Source organism: Melanaphis sacchari, unplaced genomic scaffold (genome assembly GCF_002803265.2).
Source record: "Melanaphis sacchari strain LSU unplaced genomic scaffold, SCAv2.0 Contig13_pilon_pilon, whole genome shotgun sequence".
Taxonomy (NCBI): domain Eukaryota; kingdom Metazoa; phylum Arthropoda; class Insecta; order Hemiptera; family Aphididae; genus Melanaphis; species Melanaphis sacchari.
The window spans coordinates 281222-305387 of record NW_020270588.1 but is presented as its reverse complement, the minus strand read 5'-3'; the positions used below and the strand labels follow the sequence as shown (position 1 = coordinate 305387).

General features: G+C 24.9%; 1 protein-coding gene across 1 annotated transcript; it reads left to right on the top strand.

Moving 5' to 3' along the window:
- The first annotated feature begins 913 nt into the window (after positions 1–913).
- Positions 914–22607, top strand: LOC112591566 (high mobility group protein 20A-like). The gene is made up of 13 exons (XM_025335410.1): positions 914–1533; positions 1615–1728; positions 1793–1917; positions 2055–2189; positions 3073–3123; positions 3261–3311; positions 3792–3888; positions 3973–4188; positions 5954–6094; positions 18477–18676; positions 18983–19090; positions 19411–19512; positions 22522–22607. The coding sequence occupies exons 1-13, from the start codon at positions 1494–1496 to the stop codon at positions 22561–22563; spliced, it is 1422 nt and encodes a 473-aa protein (XP_025191195.1). The 5' UTR covers positions 914–1493; the 3' UTR covers positions 22564–22607.
- The last annotated feature ends 1559 nt before the right edge of the window (positions 22608–24166 follow it).

Below are 24166 nucleotides of genomic sequence, written 5' to 3'. Positions count from 1 at the left end.
TAAAATTTTACATCAAATAAACAATTAACAATAAATAATCTGTGACAGTAAAAATCCGAAATTTTTCACTTATTGACAATTGTATGATTTTCCCATTATACACGTACATAATTACAGTATAACCTATACTTAAATTTATGAAAAGAAATAAACTAAAAACAATTCAAATTTCAAATGCCTCAAAAACAGTCAAAATGTATTTTTAATTATATTATATATAGAAAACTCTTACCTGTATATATATTTTGAGAAAATTTCAAGTATCTGAAGTTATTCGTTTTTTAAGTACACCGAAAAGCAAAAATCGATTTTGTCAAAACCTGATTTTAATTTCCGTTATTTTTCTATAGGTATATGTTTTTTTTTTTTTTTTTTGTATAATTATTTTGAAAAATATCGGGTATTTATAATTTTAACCTCTTCGTAGTACAAACTAAATCTGATTTGTCATCCAAAACCAAAGTTGGAAATCGAAACATTTTATCGATTACTCATCAGTTATCGTGTACTAGCGTACACGTACACAAAAATCTTTTATGATAATCGTTTGTTGTCGAGTAACAATAACTATTGACGATACGGGCACATTTTATTGTAATATATTTATATATTATACACTCGAACAGCACCAATGATAGTGTCCGGTGTCGGTGACCAACTCACCGTGCGGGCGAGTGTTGACGGAGTCTGCGAATTGATAATAATATTATCTACAGTGTTGTGGTAACAAAATTTGCGAGCGACGACGAACGGTAACCCGACGCGTTCCGCAGAACGGGTCGTGTGCGTGCGTGTGCTCAGGTCCGGTGCGGTTACTCGGGCTGAACCAGGTTATCCGTGCCCCGCGACTACAATGGCAAGCCATGTCGTCGGCGTATGAGCCGCGCGGTGCAGTGGTGCACTGGTGCAAAGTAGATGGTAATACGGTCCTCTACCGCGGTTGGCGAGGGCGCCACGGCCACGGCCTGCAGGGTGACCGACGCAAAGAAAATATTTGTGGCGATGGCCCGCCGTCGACGGCCCAACGTTGTACAGCGTACGTTCTACGCGGGATGCAGGCGTGCAAACTGCAAAGACACAGACGTGGATTGTCGAAAAATCTATTAACGGACTTACCGGAGTGCACTATTCCCGAAAATTCGCGACGGAAAAAATATTGATAAGCCGACCGCGGTGAAGATAAGAATGCTGTGACATCGTGTTCAATAGGTGCGAGGAAATACCGATTTATTGTTTACCGTCTCAGCGTGACCGACGTCCGCCCTCCGAGCTCCGCGTAAGAAGTAGTAAAGACGTCCGTGTGTCCGACCTAGCGCGTTTTCACCATCCCGTCGTTTTACAAGTGCACCTATTGATCGAGGAGTTTTGGTTTTTCGCGGCTATTATTATTTACTAACCTCCGTTGTTTTTAATTTCATCGGAACGGACAACGTTGAAGCCTGCGCTGCGTGAGCTCAAGTCTATCAGAAAAGTAGCCGACTTGGTTGATTACAATGTTTAAATCTAGAAACACTGGCTTTACAAACAAATCAGGTACCCTTGCGTTTATAATTTTGTGTTTTAATAATAGGTGTGCTCCATTGTGTACCTATTGCCTACCTTTAAATGTTATAGATCAAGATGACAAGGCCGTTGTAAATGCCATGCTTAAAAAAGCTAATAAAAACCAAACTAAAAAACCTAGATTGTATTTACGTGATCCATCAGCTCCAAAACCTCCAAATTCTGGTAATTAATTTACGTAATTTTTTTAATTTTTAATACTAGATTTTTTATTTATTTATATTTACAGGGTACGTACGGTTTTTAAATGATAGACGTGTGCAATTATCTTCAGAAAATCATAATTTATCATTTTCTGAAATAACCAGAGTATTAGCTGCTGAATGGAACCAGTTGCCATCAGATAAAAAACAAGTAAATAGTTGCTTTTTAATATACTAATAAGTATTAATCATCATTAAATACAGAAATAAATACTTAGAAAAGTGTACTCCGATGATCATTAGAGAAAATTTAAACTGTTCTTCTATAATAGTATTTTATATTTTTAGCCATATATTTTAGCCGCTGAACAAGAACGAGTAAAATACCTTGAAGAATTAGCCGCTTATAAGAAAACTGACACATACAGAAAATTTATTATTGGAAAATTGAAAAAAAAAGAATTATTTTCTGCTATCCAAAATGTTAGTTGAATATTCAATTATATTTTATTCAAAAAATATTAGTATATTAAAATTAATACAGTACATCAGTGGTTTTCAAACTAAGGTACCCGAAAGATTACATGGTAGTACGCGAAAGGCCATATGGTGGTAATATAATCATTGCTAATATCAAATTTACAAATTCATGGTTCTCATTGAAAATTTGTTATTCATTTCATATTTTATTTTTTAAACACTAATAAATTTGTATCAATAAATAAATAATAATTATATTATAGTATTTTACTGCATTTTTATTTGAAATAAATGTATTTAACTATGTAAAGTTTGTATCGTTTTATTTTTAATCATCAGTGGTACGTAACTAATTGATAATATACTGAAATGGCACGCTAAAAAAAAAGTTTGAGAACCGCTGCAGTACATATATAATACTAATTTTACAACAATGTTTTAAAAATGTAGTTTTCAATTTTAGATAATATTATTTATGAAATTCCTTATTTGTTTACATATTACATAAATTCTTTATTTTCATTAATAAATAATAATTAATCTGTACATTAACGATTTCATACCATGTTAAAAAGAGTTATATTTTATAAATATTATCAATTTGATTACAATCATGAAAAATAAATATTACAGATTAAAATTGTATAAATTAATTTTTAATAATTATTAATCATCCACAAATTTGTTCTATTTAGGAACAAGCAGCATTTAAAAAAGGAAATTCATCTACTGAAAACAAATTCAAAAAGGTTAAAATTATTTTATATTGGAGCTTTAAATAGAAATAGTTGCATGAAATATATATATATTTTGCAAATTAAAATTGTTTAAAATTACTAATTCATTATAATTAATTATTAATTATCTATTTATTTATTCTATTTAGGATCAAGAATTAAATAAAGAAAAACCACCTACTGAAAACAAGGTTAAAAAGGTTATAATTATTTTATATTGGAGCTTTAAATAGAAATAGTTGCATGAAATATACATATATTTTGCGAATTAAAATTGTATAAAATTACCAATTCATTATAATTAGTTATTAATTATCTATTAATTTATTCTATTTAGGATCAAGAATTAAATAAAGAAAAACCACCTACTGAAAACAAGGTTAAAAAGGTTATAATTATTTTATATTGGAGCTTTAAATAGAAATAGTTGCATGGCATATATTACTACATATATTTTGTGGATTAAAAGTGTTTACAATGTCAAAATTATTGTTAATAATTATTTATCATTCATTTATTTTTTCTACTTAGGATCAAGAATTAAAAAAGGAAAAATTATCTACTGAAAACAAGGTTAAAAAGGTTATTAATTATTATTATTTTATACATTTTATACTAGAGCTTTAAATAAAAATAGTTGCAAGAAATATACATGTATATTGCGAATTAGAAGTGTAAGATTTCAAAATTATTGTTAATAATTATTAATTACCCATGTATTTGTTCTATTTAGGATCAAGAATTAAACAAAACAAAACCATCTACTGAAAACAAGGTTAAAAAGATTATAACTATTTTATGCTGAAGCTTTACAATTTCAATATTATTGTTAATAATTATTAATTATCTATTTATTTATTCTATTTAGGATCAAAAATTGAAAAAAGAAAATACATCTAGTGAAAACAGTGATGCAGCTCATGACATACCTATTTTTACTGAAGAATTTTTAAACTTCAATAAAGGTTGGTATTTATTTTATTTTATTTTATTTATATATATATATATATATATATATATATATATATGTTAAATTTATTTTTATATAGCTAGAGAAACTGAATTAAGAAACCTTCGTAAAAATGTAACGGATCAAGAACAAGAAGTATGTGTCTTGGATAAACATATTGAAAACATGCTAGATGGTACTACCAAATTAAAAGCTTACACTGAAAAACTCGAAGCTAGATATTCAAAATATGAGCAGTATTTAAATAAATTACGATCTATATTGTTAGATGCTTTTGCTAACACTGAATTTATGGGTAAATATTTCAAATTTTTTTTATATAGCTATCTAAAAAATAATGATAAAATAACCAGGCACTTATTTCAATTTGAATCCTACCAAATAACATTTTAAAAATGATATGCAAAAAAACTATCCCAAATGTTGGATAGGTTAATGCTGTATACTAGTAAACACTTAATTAAATTATTTGTTATAACGATACAAAATTTAACAAGATCTCGAGTGTTTAAGTATTAAAACTTATCCTGAAATTAACATATTTTTAACACATTATTTTCTTAAAAATAAATAAAATATAAGTACAAGGTTATTCAAAATAATTATATCTTTTTAGTTTTTAAGATTAGTGTAATATGTAATACATAAAATAAAAAAATAATATTTAAAATTTTTGTAACGGTACCAATAACTGTTCTCTGTGGTTCCCTTTGATCACACAAATAACAATTAGTCAGAACCATAGGCGTGCGCATGAGTAGGGCTGATTAGATTTTAGCCTCACCTGAGCTTTTTTTTTTTAATACATGAGTGGGATAAGTGGGTATTTGGTGTCTAAGAAAGTAATAAGGCATTATAGCCGTAGAAAACCGTTAACAAAATAAATCAAAATCAGATATTTATACGATTAAAAATAAGTATAGCTCCTATAACTTCCATCAACGTGGAAAGGTCTTTTAGCCGCTATAAAAACATATTGCGTCCTAATCGACGTTGATTTATTTTTAACAACCTAAATAAGTATATGATTGTCAATTATTTTGTTTACGATGAAGATTCTAACTCTAATGAATAAATACTTAATTTAAATGTATTCTTAACTATAATTTTAATTAAATAATAATGTAATGTAGTGTTGTTTAATTTATATTTACGTACCTATATACTTATTTTATAATTCTTTTTCAAAAATAAAAACATTTTTTTTTTTCACATATCTTGTATTTTTAATTGCATATTTGGATAAAAATAATTATATTTATTATATGTAAATATTTTTGAATTTTTAATACATATAAATCTGCACTCTAGTAATTACATTTTTTTTATTTGACAACATAATAATTGTATGTAATGTATATACATACAAATTACATTATAAATAATTTATTATAATAAACAAATATTAATATTAATTAACAATTGTTAATATTATATATTATGTTTTGACTTTTGAACGTTTTTAAATTTTTTTTATTAGATTATATTTAATTTTAATTTTAAACCAATATTGATGAATTGTGTGTGTGAAATAATGAAAAATGATTGTTTATATTTTTCAGCCACCAACAAAAGGGTTACTTTGAAATTTGTATTGAAAATTTCTATAATTTTACTGTGACAAAGGGGCGGGGGCCAGATTTAATTTAGCCATACCTGACTCAAAAATCAATGCACGCCCATGGTCAGAATTCTAATTCATTCTATTCATATCCATTGTAAATGACTGCTATAATTTTTAGCTCATTTTAAGTTGATGATAATATTTGTAAATAAATGTAAAATATGTAGTTGCTTGGAATATGATGATCAGGTAACCTAGGAAATCAGGTGCAAAGTGTCGGATGATATATTTTGAATAGCCTTGTATTTTTTAACTACTCATAGTATCCTTAGACAATATAGCAATATTTCAATATGTATACTATATAAACGAAAATCATTTTTACCGTTTTAATCTTAATATTTTTAAATATATCCAAATAATGCATTATTTTATCTACAATCTTTTTAATTGTTTCAATAACTATTATGTTTAATTTATATTTGTGTTTCTTTAGATGATACTGAGGTACCTACCTATGAGACTATTGATGCATACATGGTTAATTTATTCACTGGTCTAAAAAATGGTACTGACACTGATTCTTCCAAGATTGCAAAAGTGATAAAAGCTATTTCTTATTTAGATTCTTCACAGTGTTAAAAAAATTATATTTTAATTTATTAAACTGTAAGTCTTTTATTATTCAATAATGTTTTGTTATAATAATTTACCTATATCCTAAATATGAAGCAACAAATCTTTTTCTGGTCAAATGCCAAAATATTTTAATCAGTTTTTAAAATACTTCACCTACCAGTAATATATTTATAGCTATAAACATTTTTTTAGAGGTTATTGAAATTTAAAAAACCATTTTTAAATTCAGATGTGTATTATAATAGTTTTAATAAAATACAAGCACTATTAGCTTCATTTATTGTCCCTGCCCCCCTCTCTTGAACCATGTAATATTTTTCTAAATTAATAAAAATATTTCACAAAATTGAATAATTAATTTGATTCATTACTGAGAATAGCTTCTGTGATATTTTGTTAATAAAAACACTAATCTAACCCTAGGAAGTAATACATCATTTATGCTATAAAAAACATAGCTTATATTTAATTTTATAAACTCTAAAAGTACTGTAATTTTATTGTTGTTACATCAGTATACACATTATAAACACCTTTATTTTTTACATTATAATTACAATATTAAAATTAATCAAACAATAAAATAATTATTAAATTTGCTTGCTACTTTAAAATAATTATATTTTTGGCCCCCCCCCCCCTCCCTTAAGAAAAATTTGAAAATAAACATTTATAGCTCATAGCTATATCTAAGTATGTTGACATAATAAATTGAGTATAAATGAAATTAGATTGGCAATGAATTCCGAATTTTCAACATTTTGTAATTGGTACCTATTATTAAGAAATAATAAATAACTTATACTTTTTAATACTTAATGTAATTTCATATTTTATGAACTTTACCCATTCTAAAATTCCCATAATCTTAAGTGAACTATAATAAACCCAAATCTCTATTGTAGCATTCAAAGCCTATTGATTTTTTATCAATTGATCATGTTAAAAGTTTAAGTTCTTACCTTTTTTATTCTACACTCTAAGAAAAATCATTCTTAAAATAATACTTACTTTTATCAATGAAAAATATATAAAACTATAAAATATAATGGACATTGGACATGATTTAGAGTTAAATTTGACATGTATGTATCATTTTATATGTTAACAATTATGAGTTGGGATAATTAGTAGGTAAATAAGTAAGTAAAATGTGATGTTACTGTAAAATTATTATTATTTTTATTGATTAAATTTTAATAACTAATTATTAATCTTATTTATTTTGGCTATATATTTTTTTATTTATTTTTTTTTTTTTTTTAATATAATTTATTTCAAAAAAAAAATTATCATTAGATACTTGAAATTTTTACCAAATATTATTATCATTTCCATTATTATAAAAGTTAATGTTCTTGAGTTATAAATACCTGAAAAATGTTTTTTTTTTTCATAATTTTCAATTAAAAATCATTTACTGGTCATAAATGCTTGTAAATGTAATACAAGATCCACAAAAATATTCTAATATTTATATAAAAATATTAAAAATACATGGGTATAATTTTTTTTATTTATATTTGAAGTTAGATTTTAATGAAATTTGTCAACTATTTTGTTGTTAAATACTTTTCTTTTTTAATTTAAGTTTTGAAAATTTAATACAAAATACCTCTTAAATTGTGTCCATATTGGAACCATAAAATCTAAAAAAACTATTACGGTTATTTTTTTATAAACACTTTAAGTTTAAATTTAGACAACATTACTTATTTAACTTATAAATGGTAACGATATACTAATTATTTTGTTATAATTTAAAAATATTATCTACGGGTACTTAAACTTTTATATATTTTATATTATTATGAATTTTTCTTTATGCAATATTATTTTTAATATTATCTGTTAAAATTAAAAGTATTGTAAATATTTTTACGGTTTTATGGTATATACAAAAAAGATTTTATTATACTTAGGGTTAAATAAATTGATAATATATATTATTATAATAATACTAACTGACGCCGTGCACTTCGTTGCCTGTTAAAAATGCCATCTATATTTAATGATATGATCTAAACTTTGTTTAATTTGTTATTAATTATTATTAATATTCGGTGTAGTATGGTGTTCAAAACTTATACATTTTTACGTATTGACCATCTTGAATCTCAAAAAATATGTGCAAGCACATTACTTTAAAATGCGAATTTTGTTAAATGCTTTCTTATTGCACACTAATTTTACGGAACGAAAGTATCATAATAACTGCAAGCCTCGAGTTATGATTGTTAAGGCTCTCTCTACGTCCATCATCAGTTAGTGAGTTAGTCGGGACACATTCGATTTTAAATTATAATATTGATATATTATATTTGTTGCATCGCCGCTGGCGGACAACGAGTTAACTACTTCACGTTTTATAATATAAGAATATTATTAAAGTCATTCCGCTCGACGTCGCCCGTGAGACTCGCTTATGATTATGCGAACAATATATTATCAGATTGCGGACTGCGCGGGTGTGTACGTAAGTTTATAATTTTTAACTCGAAGATATATCAACATTTTATTAACTGGTATAACTTGAATTTATCGGTAAAAAAATGATCAATTAATGCAAAACACGGATTTTTATTGGGGAATTTCGGTTTTCATACAACTTTCCAAAAATTCATCGCGATTGAACATAACACATCTCAACGTATATGTTATTTTTCTACACTACACCGCATGATATTGAAAAATAAACATTTATAAAGAAATAATTACTCAATTAACTTATAGAACTGAAATTAAGCTTAAACCCTGGTCTACAATGTACTCTTGTGTTTAAAAAAAAAAGATCAATATAATCGGATGAATCATGAGTGACTAAGATTTCCATTTTCACATTTTAATTTTCATACTTACTTATAATATTATATACAACGGTATATATTTTATCGTTTAAACTTTTAGGAATACATACATGTTGGTGTACACCCGATACACGCAATTATTTTTATTGATAAATTTCTCGGAACAACTAATATCTACACGCTGATATCAAACACATTCGACAGACCAAAAGGTCAAATTGCAAGTAGCTGGAAACTCCTGGGCCGTCGCGCCGCATATAGGTATACAATTTACATGTTTAATTTAATTAATAGATAACTCAATTGCTTATATACCAAGCATTTGTCTAAAATGCTATTGCAATAGGAACCTTCTCTATGATATAATCTTCCATTAAAAAAAAAAAAACTAAGATAATAGGATGAGTAGTTTCCGAAAACATTAACGTCAAAGGTTTTAATTTTTGATTTTATATATATATATATAAGAATAAGATAAATACTATATTTTCGAAAACAATTTTATCAATCTATTATAGTCTATAATGCTAAAAGTAAAATAAATGACTTAATAGTTAATACATATGACAAAAAAAACATATCACTTTATAATATAAGCTAATATACACCGTTTTTGTTCAGTATCGTTTTTTGTATATAATGATATATCATTAAATTTAAGTTACACATATATTATATAATAGTGACTCACTCAACATTTAATGTACAGCTTAGCTGTAACTAAATTGGTTATGTAAAATATATTTTTTTAATCAATAGTATAGGGACGCAGTTCACCATATTTTTTTTAAATAAAAAACAATTATTATCTAATTTTCGTCCACAACAAAAATATAACACGAGTAAACATAATCTATTATGGCAAAAAAAAGTACAATATAAGTTGATATATTTTTTTTAAATAGTGGTTTGATGCCAGTTAAACATAATTTAATCTATCATATTTTTATTTAAATAATTGTTGTTTAGCCCTCTTATTATTATACAAGAATCAGTTTATATCTTTAAATTCAATACATGAGAAAACAAAAATACATTTAGATGTGCTTTGGTTAATTTTATGTTGAGTTTTAAATGAAACGATTCACAACTGTTAGTTGTTCGTTCTGAAGAAATTGAAGACAATGCCAATATTTTTAGATTAAATTTTGATGTTTCATCAATATAATTGGATGCATATCGATTGCGCTGATTTCATATCGATTCCACCAGCTATTAATTCTGCCGACTACTGTTTTACATACACGTATTAAGATACACATTTTAATTTTTAATTACACATTTATAGGTACAATTATTATAAAATATATTCACATAAATATTAATATTAATAGTTATTGTTTTTTTTCATAAAAATTAAAAATTTAGTAATACTTTAAACAGAAATTTAATAATATTTATGCTTGATTTATTTTGTCATAACAATAAAAATATTTGTATATATACTATAAATTTGTTATTTATTTATTCATAGGAGGCGCAATTAATTTTTTTATTTTTAGGGTGACGTAAACTAAAGAAGTTTTGGAACCGCTGCTATATATTTTAAAATACATATACAGGGGGGGGGGGGATAAACAGTGTCCGGCAAAATCGATGTGTAAATATTATAAACAGTAGCCAGTGGAATCGATACAAACCTTTTTCTTAAACAAGTAGTTTCGGCCAAATCAATAATTCCCAATATTATTATCACCTAGATAATCACAGAAGTTTTTAACCTCATGTTAGTCAACGGAATCAATATATAAAAAAATTTGACGGAGTACCTCGATGCATTCAATAGATTTCTTACAGGTAAGAAGGTCATTTAAGCGTAATTGATATACGCCCCCAGAGAAGTAGCCACTTACCTACCTTTTTTTATCTATTGCATATTTTTCAAATTTTTTAGCATATGTCATAACTACTCATAACTCATATGTGTAATATTTTTAATAACAGTATAGATCATTAACTATATTTTTTAAATAAATATTTATTTTTATTGTTCGGCTTCGAGAGAACTTATTAAATTAAATGTACCTATTTGTAGAACATTTTTTTTTTCAAATTAACGAAAAAAATTAAAAATTAATAAAGTAAAAGCCATTAATTAAAAGTATCTTCTCACGACTATGCAGATATCATCTACATATGTATTACATTTTTGTGATTAAAAATAGTGATCATCGTATTCGGAAAATTATTTTTAATAATTTCTCTATTATATTTTCACTAAATGGAACTTGCGTTAAATATTTTAACAGTTATCAATAGATTATTCTAATATTTAAATAAAAGATCGTATCCAGAAATATTTTCGGAGGGGTCCAAAACCTGTATGATATAATGTATATTGTGTACTTACTAAATTTAGGTTTTAACACTTGGTTAAAAATAAAATATATGAATTAAAATAATGTTTAATTAATATTTATGAATATAGAAATACACATAATATATCAAATAATATAATACACCTATATGGGTTTAGAAAAATAATTTAATAGTACATTTTTCTTATCTCGTTTACCTATTAATAATTACGATGAATTTAGTAAAACAATTCTACGTTTGTCACTACCTGGTGGACAACGGTTTATAATTAAAATAATATTTTTAATTTACACAATTATAATATTGTTGTAATTAATTGTTGTCAATCGTCATGACGTTGACTGACATCGATGACAGTCGTTGTTGATAATTAACAATCTATTATTAGACACTTAAACAATATTTTCGTATGATATTATGATAAAAAATTGTCAATAGTAATTTAATAAATTATAATTTTAGCCATCTATGTTTTGTATTAAAAATTAATAGTTATTTTTCATATTTTCAAACTATTTAATACATTTTGGATGGAGGGTCTAGGCGACGTATATTATTATATAGGTTAACGATTAACATATTATAATGATTTAATGAGTAGTGAGTACATTAGGTACAGGCATGTGGCATTGGTAGTGTTGTAGTGATCGTTATACGGGACACTGTGGTTGTTATCACATTAATTATTTAACAAAATTGCATGTTCCTGATTGGCTTGAGATGGTTATGAGCAGATAGGTAGTTATAAACAGAATACTTGTATCTTGCAATACAAATAAGTTACGATTATTTATTTATACTTTAAACAATAAATCAAATAAAAATAGCTAACTGATATGTAAAAGTTAGCAGTACTGGGAATGATTAAGTAGATAAATGTGGCTATGACAAAGTTTATGACGAGCTAGTCTTACGAAAAGGTAGATATGGCTAGTCTAGCTCCGTGATTACCACCTGTCTAAACAAGGGCGCCTAAAGTAAATTCTTAAGGGGGACAACATTTTTATTTATCATTCATTTATTAATACGAATGGCCATGAGATATGAAGGGATTAAATGAATATAAATGAATATTATAAACTATAATACTTATAAATAATATCTTTATTTATAATTAGGACTCGGAAGTAAAGATCTTAGAAACATTAAAAAATGATCTAAAAAAAAATGCAAATAGGACCTAAAAATGACAAATAATTACTTAAAAAGTAAAAAAAGCCAAAAAAATGCAAAATAAAAATTAGTTTTTTAGATCCATATGTTTATGAAATACATTAATGGCCAAGAGAACATCGTCTAATAAGTTCAAAAAAAAAAAAAAAAAAAGGCATCAATTAGTAAACAAATTTAATATAATGAAAAATAATTATACAACACAATAATAAACGTACGGCTGTAACGGGCCGCATAACTCAATTATCCTAAAACACAATCATACTATAACAGTATAATAGTGTGTGGGTACTATACCCAAGATTGCAATGTGTCATCTTAGCTAATATTGAATCCAGGTATACTTCGAGGGCATTTAACCCCCCCCCCCCTGGAATTTCCCTACTCTTTTACGAATACAATTTTCAACAAAGTGTATCTATTTATTAAATGCACAAATGCACAATACTCCTTACAATTACCGCACCAAATATCTAAATTGTAAATTGTAATAATTAATAATAGATATAATTCATAGTAGGTACTAAAAAGTATCACCATTCATCAATGAAAAAATAAAGTGAGCCCCCTAGAAAAATTGTCTGGATTCAACACTGATTTCAGAAATTTTGTTTCCCTTTTAAATGAATAATATATATATATATATAGGTTTTTATCTAGGTGGCAGTGGCTGTTAATTGTCATAGTATCAACTTCTGTATTTTAAATATTACCTAGTCAGTATGCCAATTTATTTATACTTATTAGATACCTACTTATAAGAAACTATCGGCGATTGTAAACTACGTCTAAAATACAGATAAACCCAAAATCACAATTTTATTGTAAACTGCACCTGGGTAAAATTTAAAAAATCAATAGCTTTATTTTTGCAAAATTATTTTCAATAGTTTAATGTATACTTAATTTATTACAACCATATAAAATGAATAATAAAAATTAAAATGAAAATTAAGAATTAAAAAAAAATATATAATTACAAATAATAATATATTGCAGCTGATACATATATGTTTTATCAGTTATAGAGTTTGACCACTATTATATTAATTAATTAAATTTTTTAATTTTTCGTGTTTTTTATTTTTATGTGTTTTAGAATACAGTAGTTAGGTATTCGATAATGTGTTGGTATTTTTAGACAAAAATAAAATTTTTTTTATATTATAATTAAAAAATTACACAATAATAGAGACTTTAATAACTCAAAAGTATTGTATATTTTACCAAAAAAAAAAAAACACACAGTTTACAAAAAAAAAAGATCATTTAGGCGCAGTTTACGTATGCCTAAAATTATAATAATTATTGGCTCAATCAGAGATAATAATATGTACTGTGTACCTATAAAATTGTTCAAGAAAATATTCTATTCATGAATATTGTATAAAAATTATTGGTTGCGTTTAGAAACTAACGGTGGTAAAACAAATTAAATTTCCTTGGAAAAATAGCCAACATCATTGGTTAAAAAGACGATTCTAAGTATTAAATAGAGTAGTAACCTTAGAGGTATGATTCCCGTGCACGCGTCAGAAGACGCGCGGCTAAAATAATTAGACACGTACACGCAGTTGTATCGAGTTCTCCGTTTAGTTAAGTTGTACTTGTGTATTCATAAGTGTGTCTTTTAAAATATCATTATTATTATTAGTTCTACTGTGAATAATGCTTTTGAAGACATTTTGTGTCACACAGCGTTAAAAAAATGTCGAACTTTGAAAATTAATTAAAATATGAATTATAATATATTAGTTATTAGCCGCGCGGCTCGTGCGATTTGACTGCTCTCGAAGCGGTCGTCGCCGCGCGTGGTGACCGCGGTCATAGGAATCGGTTATATCTAAAATCAAGTAAAGCGCTATCTGCGCGGCTAAAATAAAATCGCGCCGCGTCGGTCGAGCGTCTCTAGACGCGTGCATAGGAATCACGCCTGAATAAGACTAACCTTTTTTTATTATTTAAAATAACTGACTCCGTGATCTATTCTGTTTCTTAAATGATATTGGTAGTTAAACAATGGTATAAAATATAATATGGAGGTTTAGTTTGGTTCGATTGTTATAGAGCAAGTTGTAGCACCAGTTCTTCATATCATGTATTTACGTATGACAATAAAAAAAAAAAAAAAAAAAAACGCTAAAAAAATATACTAGACTAATTTAAAAAAAAAAAAAAAAACATTTTATTTGTCAATAATTATTTTTTAATGATTTTTTTTTGTCATTTTTGTATCAAAAACATTTTCTGCGTTTAATGGTTATTTTACAGGTATGAAATCAAATCATTATTAGTTTAATTATTTCCTTAAATATTTAGAACGGCAGATGTTAAACTAATGCTTTTATCGAACAAATAGAACTATTTTATAAATAAATGTAAAATGTAAGTATATTTTAAACAACCCATTTAGTAACGATCATTTAATCGCCTATTCACGCGTATTTCTATAGATTCAACAAACAGTTGGTGCTCTTTAAGACTACTGTATTCTTAAAAACCAATAATGGGCATTTTTAAATGATCAAGAAGATAACTAGTAAATATTAGTGCTTAAATAAATTCCTTCGATTAGTTGGATTCGTTTATTTTTTCATTAGTCTTCTACTACAGTCTGAGATCGCATCACGTGCAATTCGCGTCCCTTCTATTATTTTTCTTACCTATTGCAGTGTTATTTAAAACAAATATTATTCTCTTGTTTATTATTAAAATTAAATTTTCTCGGTATCCACCGCCATCAATCGTCCATCAACATTTAACAGCTACAAAAATAATTTCCATGCGTGTACGTATTTATTTATTTATTTTTATAAATTTATTTTATAAGCATAATATTATTTTCTATTAATAATATGTATACCTATATTAGCAATTTTAAATTTTGACGAAATATACAAGTTCAATTTATTGCTCAATTATATTATTATCCTTAAAAAATTAGACGACTTTTTTTTCTTTAATAATTTCTGAGAATTTAAAATTATTTTTCGCGTGTAGGTTTATTTTTTCAAATATCAGCTCTCACAAAAATAGATAAACGACACCGATAAACTTTAATTAATTTCTAGAATATAATTTATAAATAGGATTTTTCTACAAGGTATACACTAATAATATGTTCTAAATTTTAGCAATAAGATATAAATTATCAGCTATGAAGAACAAAGCTTTTCGCCTAATTTTATTACAGTTTATTAAAATATGATGATAAATATAAATGATCTGTTCATAAATAGCTAGGTAGATATTAGATATATCAGTGTTTCTCAACCGGTGTTCCGCGGCACACAAGTACCTATGCCGCGTGCCGCGAACTGGCTGTAGGTGTGCCGCGATCGTGGTACGTGCGTATAATGTTATTACTTATTAGACATTAATTTTTAATTATTTAACATATTAATACAAAAATTAGAATTAAAATGACTTTTTTGTTTGCTTTTTTTATTTTATTACTATAGTGTTCTGTCAAACTGTATAGTTATAATAAATACGCCGCGAGCATAAAAAAGGTTGAGAACCACTGAGATAGATACTTGCAATGACGCCGTTCACTATGTATAAGTATAATGGAAAAATATCTAATTTAAGTGGGTAATGCCGAGATAGTCCGTAATATAGTTATAGAAGTTATAGATAGTCGGGTATTAGTAGAGGTACATGAAACTTGTCCCATATTTTAGTGTAACAAATGTCAAATTCACCGTTATGTTTATCTCAGATTTTATTTTTATGCAATAACATTTGAAACTGGCATCGGTGCCTCACAGTACTCGTGTATTCAACATAAATATTATATTATATAGGTAATATACTTAAATTTAGGAAAATAGATTAATTACATAGGTATCTATTTTTTAGAAAAATTATGTATATAGGTATATTGCTTAGCGAAATAGCGAATACAATATACTGTATAGATTAATATTGATTTTTATCAAACATTAAATATAATTTCAATAGATATCTACCTTCAAATTTATTTCATAATGTATATGGGATAGGTACCTATTTCAATGAACAATAATCATTTAAAAACAGTAGATATTCATTAGTATTTGAAATGTCTGCTTATCATCAATACATAATATTATTACGTAGTATAAAATGAAGTCGCTTTTTATTTGTTCGAACTCCAAAACGGCTGAATGGATTTTGATGCGATTTACACTGTTGGATAGGCGTTTAACCGAAGAAAATTTATGCGTATAATTTATTCATATCATTTCTCAATTCGATTGATAATATTTATATAATTCTATGATACAATTAAATGTGTGCCTCAAAGACGTAGAGTATATAACTATTTAAATAGCCTTTAAATTACCGCCGAGTACTAAAAATCCTCTAATGCAGTGACACATTATAATTTAATAAAGAGAGTCTCGAGATCGAACTACAGTATCAGATGCTTATTTTTAATTATTTATTAACATTTATTTCTATTGAGTGGTCACACTAAATGAATATCGTTCTCACTGCAGCAGCGATGCAGTGGGAGTAGTAAAAAAAAAAAAAATAATGAAAATGAAAATTTAAAGAATATTTTACTTGCATTTCTTTTTATGAGCTACGCCGTACGGGTACAGCTAATTATGTATACGTATAACTACTATAAAATTACAATGAAACATTTTAAGAACTAAAACTTAACTTATAGATTATTTAAATTATTATTAAGTCATTGTTTTTCATAAACATTTTAAATAATTAATTATAAAGGCACCTAAAGGTTTTCTATTTTACTATAAAAGAGTTTTAACCGCTTTGATCGTAGCATAAAGAGATCCAAAAGCAATACTTAAGTACAGTTTTATCAACTGATAACTAAATAGATACAATTATACAAACACTTTACAGCACAATTTCTTAGAATTTCAAAGAGAAATTAATGGTAGTGTAAAAATCATGTATCTATTCAATGTTCTTCACTAATAGTTTGTTTTAATTTTAATTTTGTTATTAATAATACCGAAAGGTTAAGTAAGGAAAATGTTAGGGAGTATTGTTAATCTAACTATACATTTTAGTCTCGTTTATGGTAGTTCTAGTGAAGGTTATATGGATTTAAAATTATATTTTTATTCTATCTGAAGTTTTTCACTGTTATTGTACGTATCTATCTACATAAATTATTATAGAATATAGTATCTTGTATATTGTATATTATAATAAAATTATTTACTGTATACACATTTTTTCTTTATTAGTGCGTTATTGGCTCATATTTTTAAGTTTTACAGAAACGTACAGAACACCAATAGCAGTTTGAGAACCATTGCAACAGCATACATTCCTTGTTATTAGACTCATTAAAATGAAATCTGTATGTCGTATTGATTTTGTCGACAACCAAAATCGTACCGATAGAATTTCCAAATTTATATTAATTTATCAAGACCTCGACATACAGCGTTTTATGCTAAGACCTCTAACGAGCACAAATGCAAGAGAAGTGGCAAATGTATTGGTCGGAATATTTTCAACTTTAGGAATTCCATGCATATTAAAATGTGAAAAAGATAAAATATTCACTCATCAAGTTGTATGTTATTTATACCATCTAGGTATAAACATTACAATGTTTCATAAAAATATAAAAATGTACCATCATAAGAATCCCACTCCCATAGAAGATATTAACAAAATTATTAGCCAAATGCTTGATACTTGGTTAATGATTAATGACACAAATAAATGGAATGAGGGGTTAGATGTAATAGAATTTCAAATGAATCACAATATTTATTACGAAGCTATACATTTACCTATAAATTTTAACAACATTTACTCCTTGAGTTATAAACAATATTTAATTCAATTAAAAAGTAAAACAAAATCGGTCTCTGAAGTCAATGCTCAAGCAAAAAAAAGAAAAACTGCTACAGAATGCTGTGGAGAAACGATTTTAAGAAACTTACAAAAGAAAACTAATATCAATGTCAATGTCAGTGTCAAAGCCAAAATTGATTTATCTATATTTTCAAGTAATACGATAATACCAATAATGTACTAAAATAATAAATTAATAGTAGGTATTTAATAACAATTTAGTTATTTGTTTATTAAATTTATTTACAGATCCTACAGAAGATGATAACAAATATGAAATTATTGAAGAAATACTGGATAAGTTGGAACAGAAAAATCCAATTTCTAGTCTTAAAGAAAATCATAACAAGGAATTTCCACAATTATTCCAAAAAGCAACAAAAGCATGCTCAAACACAAAAGTTCTGCAGAAACATGTAGAATGTAATATATCCAATACCACCAATGAAGTATGTACTTATCTAGTTAACATCCTAATAATAATTGTACAAGAGTATATTTCAATAATAATATTTAAATTCATATTTGTAAAATTTAGAATACAAACCATTTTAGATAGGTACCAAACAATGATAGAACGGTAGAACGCTATAAACAAAAATGTCAGTATTAATATACTATTGGCTATAATCGATTACATTTTCTATTTTGTTTAAAATATTTAAATTTTCTATTTATTTAATATTATGTGGATGAAATGTCAAAATTCTAAAATATATATTTCTAAGTGTGTATATTGAATACATTTATTTTAGGAACAAATACATCAGTTGGTACAAGAAGCAGCTCAGGAATGTTCAAACCTAGATATGAGTAACATGCAGATTAACGAGGAACTTATTGAATCTAATACAATTGAAAAAGTATGTACCTAATTAAAAACCAACAAAATAGTTTATGTTTAAATAAATAAAAGGCATTTTATTTTTATTTCAAAAAATTAAAATACAAAATTTTTTAAATATGTAATTATTATAGAACAGTATTATTTTACCTAATTACTAAACTATAATTTCTTAGCACTTTGTTGCTACAAAATAAAATAATAAATTAACATAAATGTATGTAAGATATTAAATTTTCTATGTTGTTTAAACAATAGGCACAATACTATTATAAGTAAGAAATATGAAAGTGTTAGGTGTACTTTTGAATTTAATTTAATTTAATAAATTTATTTTAGGAAGATTTGCTTCAGTTGACAGAGAAAGTGGCTCAAAAATGTTCAAATTTAAAAGGACCATATGTCAACGATAATTCTAGTGCATCTACTACAACTGATGAGGTATATACTTAATTAAAATTTCACAAAGTAGTTTATATTTAAATAAACAAAAGGTTTATTTTTATTCATATTTTTAATATTTAAAATACAAACTATTTGAAAGGTTATTCTTATTTTTTTTAACTAGATTATTTTTTTAAAGACATATTTATTTAATCAAACAAAGGTCTCTATAAATACAATATATAATGGGTACATACATGATAATCAATCAATAATGTATAATATGAATACAAATATATTCATATATATATATAGGTATATATAATTAAAAATACGTCAAGATGTTATGAGTAATATTTTCTTTCTTGTTTATCAGTTTGTTACACAAAGAATTTGGTCAATGGTTAAAAGTTTATTTCAGAATTCAAACTAAATATGGTTTGATATGAGATATTTTTCTACTATTACTAGTTTTAAACGACCAAGAATAAGCTTTTAGTAAAGCTTTGACATGCTTGAGATGAACAATATTGGTCTGTATGAGATAGTTTAATCCAATAGCTTACCTTTGGTTTTAGTAGTATGATGATCACTTGTGTCTTTTTCCATTAATCTAAAACACATTCAAATCATAATATAGTCATTTACATGTGTTAGAAGAATATTAGAATTTTTTAGTAGGTCTTAAAGTAAACAAGGGCTAATTTTATCAAAATCAAATGACTTCTAAAAGTGTGAAATGATATTTTTTTTATTTTGTTCCATTAAACTGAGACTTTAAGAGATTGTATAATACTATAAGACTATATGGGACTATCATAGTATCACATGATATTGAATTATTAATTCTTTAATCTTTTTAATGACTTGTTAAGATTATAGGTCATTACTATCATTTTATTTTATCCAATTAATTGATATGGCTTATTTTTTGATGTAAGAGATTTATTTGAATATTTCATATACAATGTATGTAATTAAAAAAAGACTGTGACAACATTTCAGCCTGGGAAATTAATATTTTGACCGGCCCTTGCCATGATTAAATCTATACATTTTATTTGTAAGTAAATTGAAAGGATTAAAAACCTAACTAAAAATTTTTTTCGATTTATACCAACTTCTTTAAAAATATTAGTTGGTAAAAATATAATAATTCATAAATTTTTAGGTAACAATAGTAACATAAATTAAAAATCTTTTGAGAAGTTATTAATAAATTTAAAATTAAATTAAACTGAGAAGCCTACAAGAGTAGTTTTTGTTTTTACAACGTTTGAGAGGATTTTAAAAATTTGATTAGTAAAAATAAAAAATAAAAACTAACTAAATTTTCATTCTTAGTTGATTTCGTATTAATTGATTATCAAAAAAATCTATTAGAATTATTCTTATACCTACTACAACACCATAATTAACTTTATTATTACTCATATTAATCTAAAAAAATATTTTATAATCTACGTTAATAATATATAATAATAAATAGGTAGGTAATAATTAATAAATAATATAAAAACTATTTTAAAAATTTAATTTAATTTAATTACTAACTTCATTTTGTATGAACTAAACTTACCAAATAGTCTTGATAGGTGATTTTAGTTTTGTTTAATATTAAGTAAGTACTTCTCAAATATCTTCATTATATATTGGTAAAAATAATTTAGTCATAAATTATAACATAATATTTAATTTATATTTATAATCTAAAACCATAAAACATTTTGGCACTTTTATTGTAGTGTTTTAACTATTATGACTAAATTAAACTCATTTTTCTTTTGTTAATAAATTATATTCATATTACATAGATGATAGATACATATTATTTTTAAAGAATACTAGGTAAAAATAATTATTATAAGTAGGTAGTAGATAAGCACAGACAATTGTAATGTTTAATATTGTAGTTGATTGCATAGGTTTTCTTACATAACTAAAATAATATATTATTCAAATTATTGGTCATACTCATACACTTTATATATATATAATCACAATTAATTGATTACGTTACATTTTCTCTACTGCAGTTACTTTTCTTATGATTGTAAAATTTTGAATACTTAATTAGGTGGCTAAAGTAATAACAATATTCAATTATTATTCATTTGGATTCAAGAACAAAGTTTAGGTATGTTTATTGATATACCTAGTCTTTTTATGTAAAAATATGATTTATTTTAAATCAAAATAATATAATATAAATACAGAGAGGTACCTAGTCTGAGTTAATTACAGATTTCTAATATTACTGTAATAATAATGGGAAGTATTTTAACTGTTTTTGAGCTCATTATAGATAATTAAAATATTTGATTTATTTCAGTTTTTTTTGTTTTTTTTTTTAAATGCAAATAAAAATGTTTGTCAGGTCAAAAAGCTTAAAAATGTAATACAAGATTTCTCATAAATTGTTCATATACTAATAAAAAAATATCAAAGATGTGTATGATTATTTTTTTTTTTTAGAACTATTTGTAGTTAAAATTTTAACAAAATTTGTCAAAATTACAAAAATTTGCAAATTATTTTAGTTAAAAATTATATAATTTTCAATTTTTATAGCCAAGACTTAAATATTTTGAATTAGGTTTTTTGTAAGTAATATATATTAAAACTAAAAAAAGTTATTATTTTTTATGGGTAATTCAAAAACATTATTTATGAGAAACTCTTACGTATGTAGTAAATTATTATTTGTATTATAATAGAAACAATATTTTCAAAATTTAATTATAATAATATAATAAAATACCTATAAATTTATGAGTATTATTAATAATACAATAAATGACATGTTTTCGAAAAAAATAAATCAATCTACAGTAATACCAATAGCAATATATCAGAAATATATGAAATATACTTACCTAGTGATTGTATAGGCTAGCAAAGTAGACGATCTCCACTAAGAATCATTTAATGTCACAATAAAATTATAAAACATCATTTTTAAATAAAATTTAACATTTCCATTACAAGAGACCTATTTAACTCATACTCTACAAAAGAATATTATCCATTTGTCCACTTTTTTTTAAATGAATACATTTATTTTAGAAGAATGTACCAGTTGATACAAGAAGTAGCCAAGGAATGTAGAAGACTGACCGCTGCTGGAACCCAATGAATTTATTTAAAATGTTAAGATTACTGGTTAATTAAGTTAATAAAAATGCATACTTAAGTTTATGTCAAAATATTTTTATTTCATATTCATATTTTACATCTTATTTCTTATTATTGAACTTAATAATTGTGCTCGTTACTATAAATTTTAATCACTGCAACAATAATACAAACTAATTTATAAGTATTAACATCAATGTATATTAGGTTAAGGTATATTTAGGTACTTATTTATTATAGTGTTATTATGACTTATTTTAAAATTATAATTGTATACAATTATTTCTTTTTTCTTTTGAAATTATTTTATTTAGATTTTAGATTAACTTATTATTTATATAGTTTATTCAATGTGACATTTACCGGTTTATTATTGTATCTTTAGGCACTCTGCATATAATGTTGTACTTGTACTTTTATAATATTGTAAAATATAAAACCAGCCATAAAAAGATTTTTAAGTAGTAATATTATTGTATTTTGCTTTATTAATACATTTCTTTAAATTAATACTAATGTTTTTAAATGTAAAATAAAACTGTATGCTAATATATAATAAATTGTATATTAACGTTTTTCCTTAATATTCTTTATTGCCAATTACTAATTATTAATTAGCAACTACAGTTTTGTCCCATACGCCTGAATTATTTAAACTTGTTTTAGTAAAATATTCAGTGATAAAAACATAGATGCAAATAAATTTAATAATTTAAAAATAAAACAAACAGTCGTATTTATATAGTCAACTTTCAAAAAAAAAATTAAAATATATACGGAAAACTTCACACATTTTTCATGCCTATTTTTTTAACCTTACCTACGATTAGACTGTTTAAACTGCTTTTACACGGCGGACAATAGCTGCTTAGTGCTTATATCCAATAGTGTGTGTGTATGTAGTGTTCGAGAACATAATATTAAGCACACACTAGTTTTGTCACCGTTTCGATAACATACGAAGTTTCTAAATACATTAACATTTTAATCATTTTATTACAGTACTATATTTTATTCATTGTTATAGCTACTATAGCAAAATAAATAAAATAGAATTTTATTAAAATTCTATATTAATTTTAAAAAAAGTCGACATTACAATTAATTAATAGCATTTTTTTTTTTTTTATATAAATAAGGATTTAAAAATAAATAAACAAATATAGGTATAATTTAATAGTTAGGAAGAACTATAGATTATTGCTAAATATTATTTTTTGTTAAAGAGTAAATAATAAAATACATAACAATTTTTTTTTAAATAAAATAAAAATGGACTAATAATTATTATTTATTAGTTATTAATTTATTACCAATGTTTATCATAATTTACTGACATAATAAGAACTTAAACTATCAAAATATGTATATTAAATACAGATCTAAAACATAATTAAAAAATTATTTTTTACATTTAAAAATAGATATTAAATTATTGGACTTGGTAATGTTTAAATTACAAATATTATATATGTATATATATTGAACTATTAAAGTTATATCTTAGAGATCATAAACATAAACACTATTCAGTGGAGTAACTCGGGATTTAGTTCTGTAGAACAGCATCGCTCAC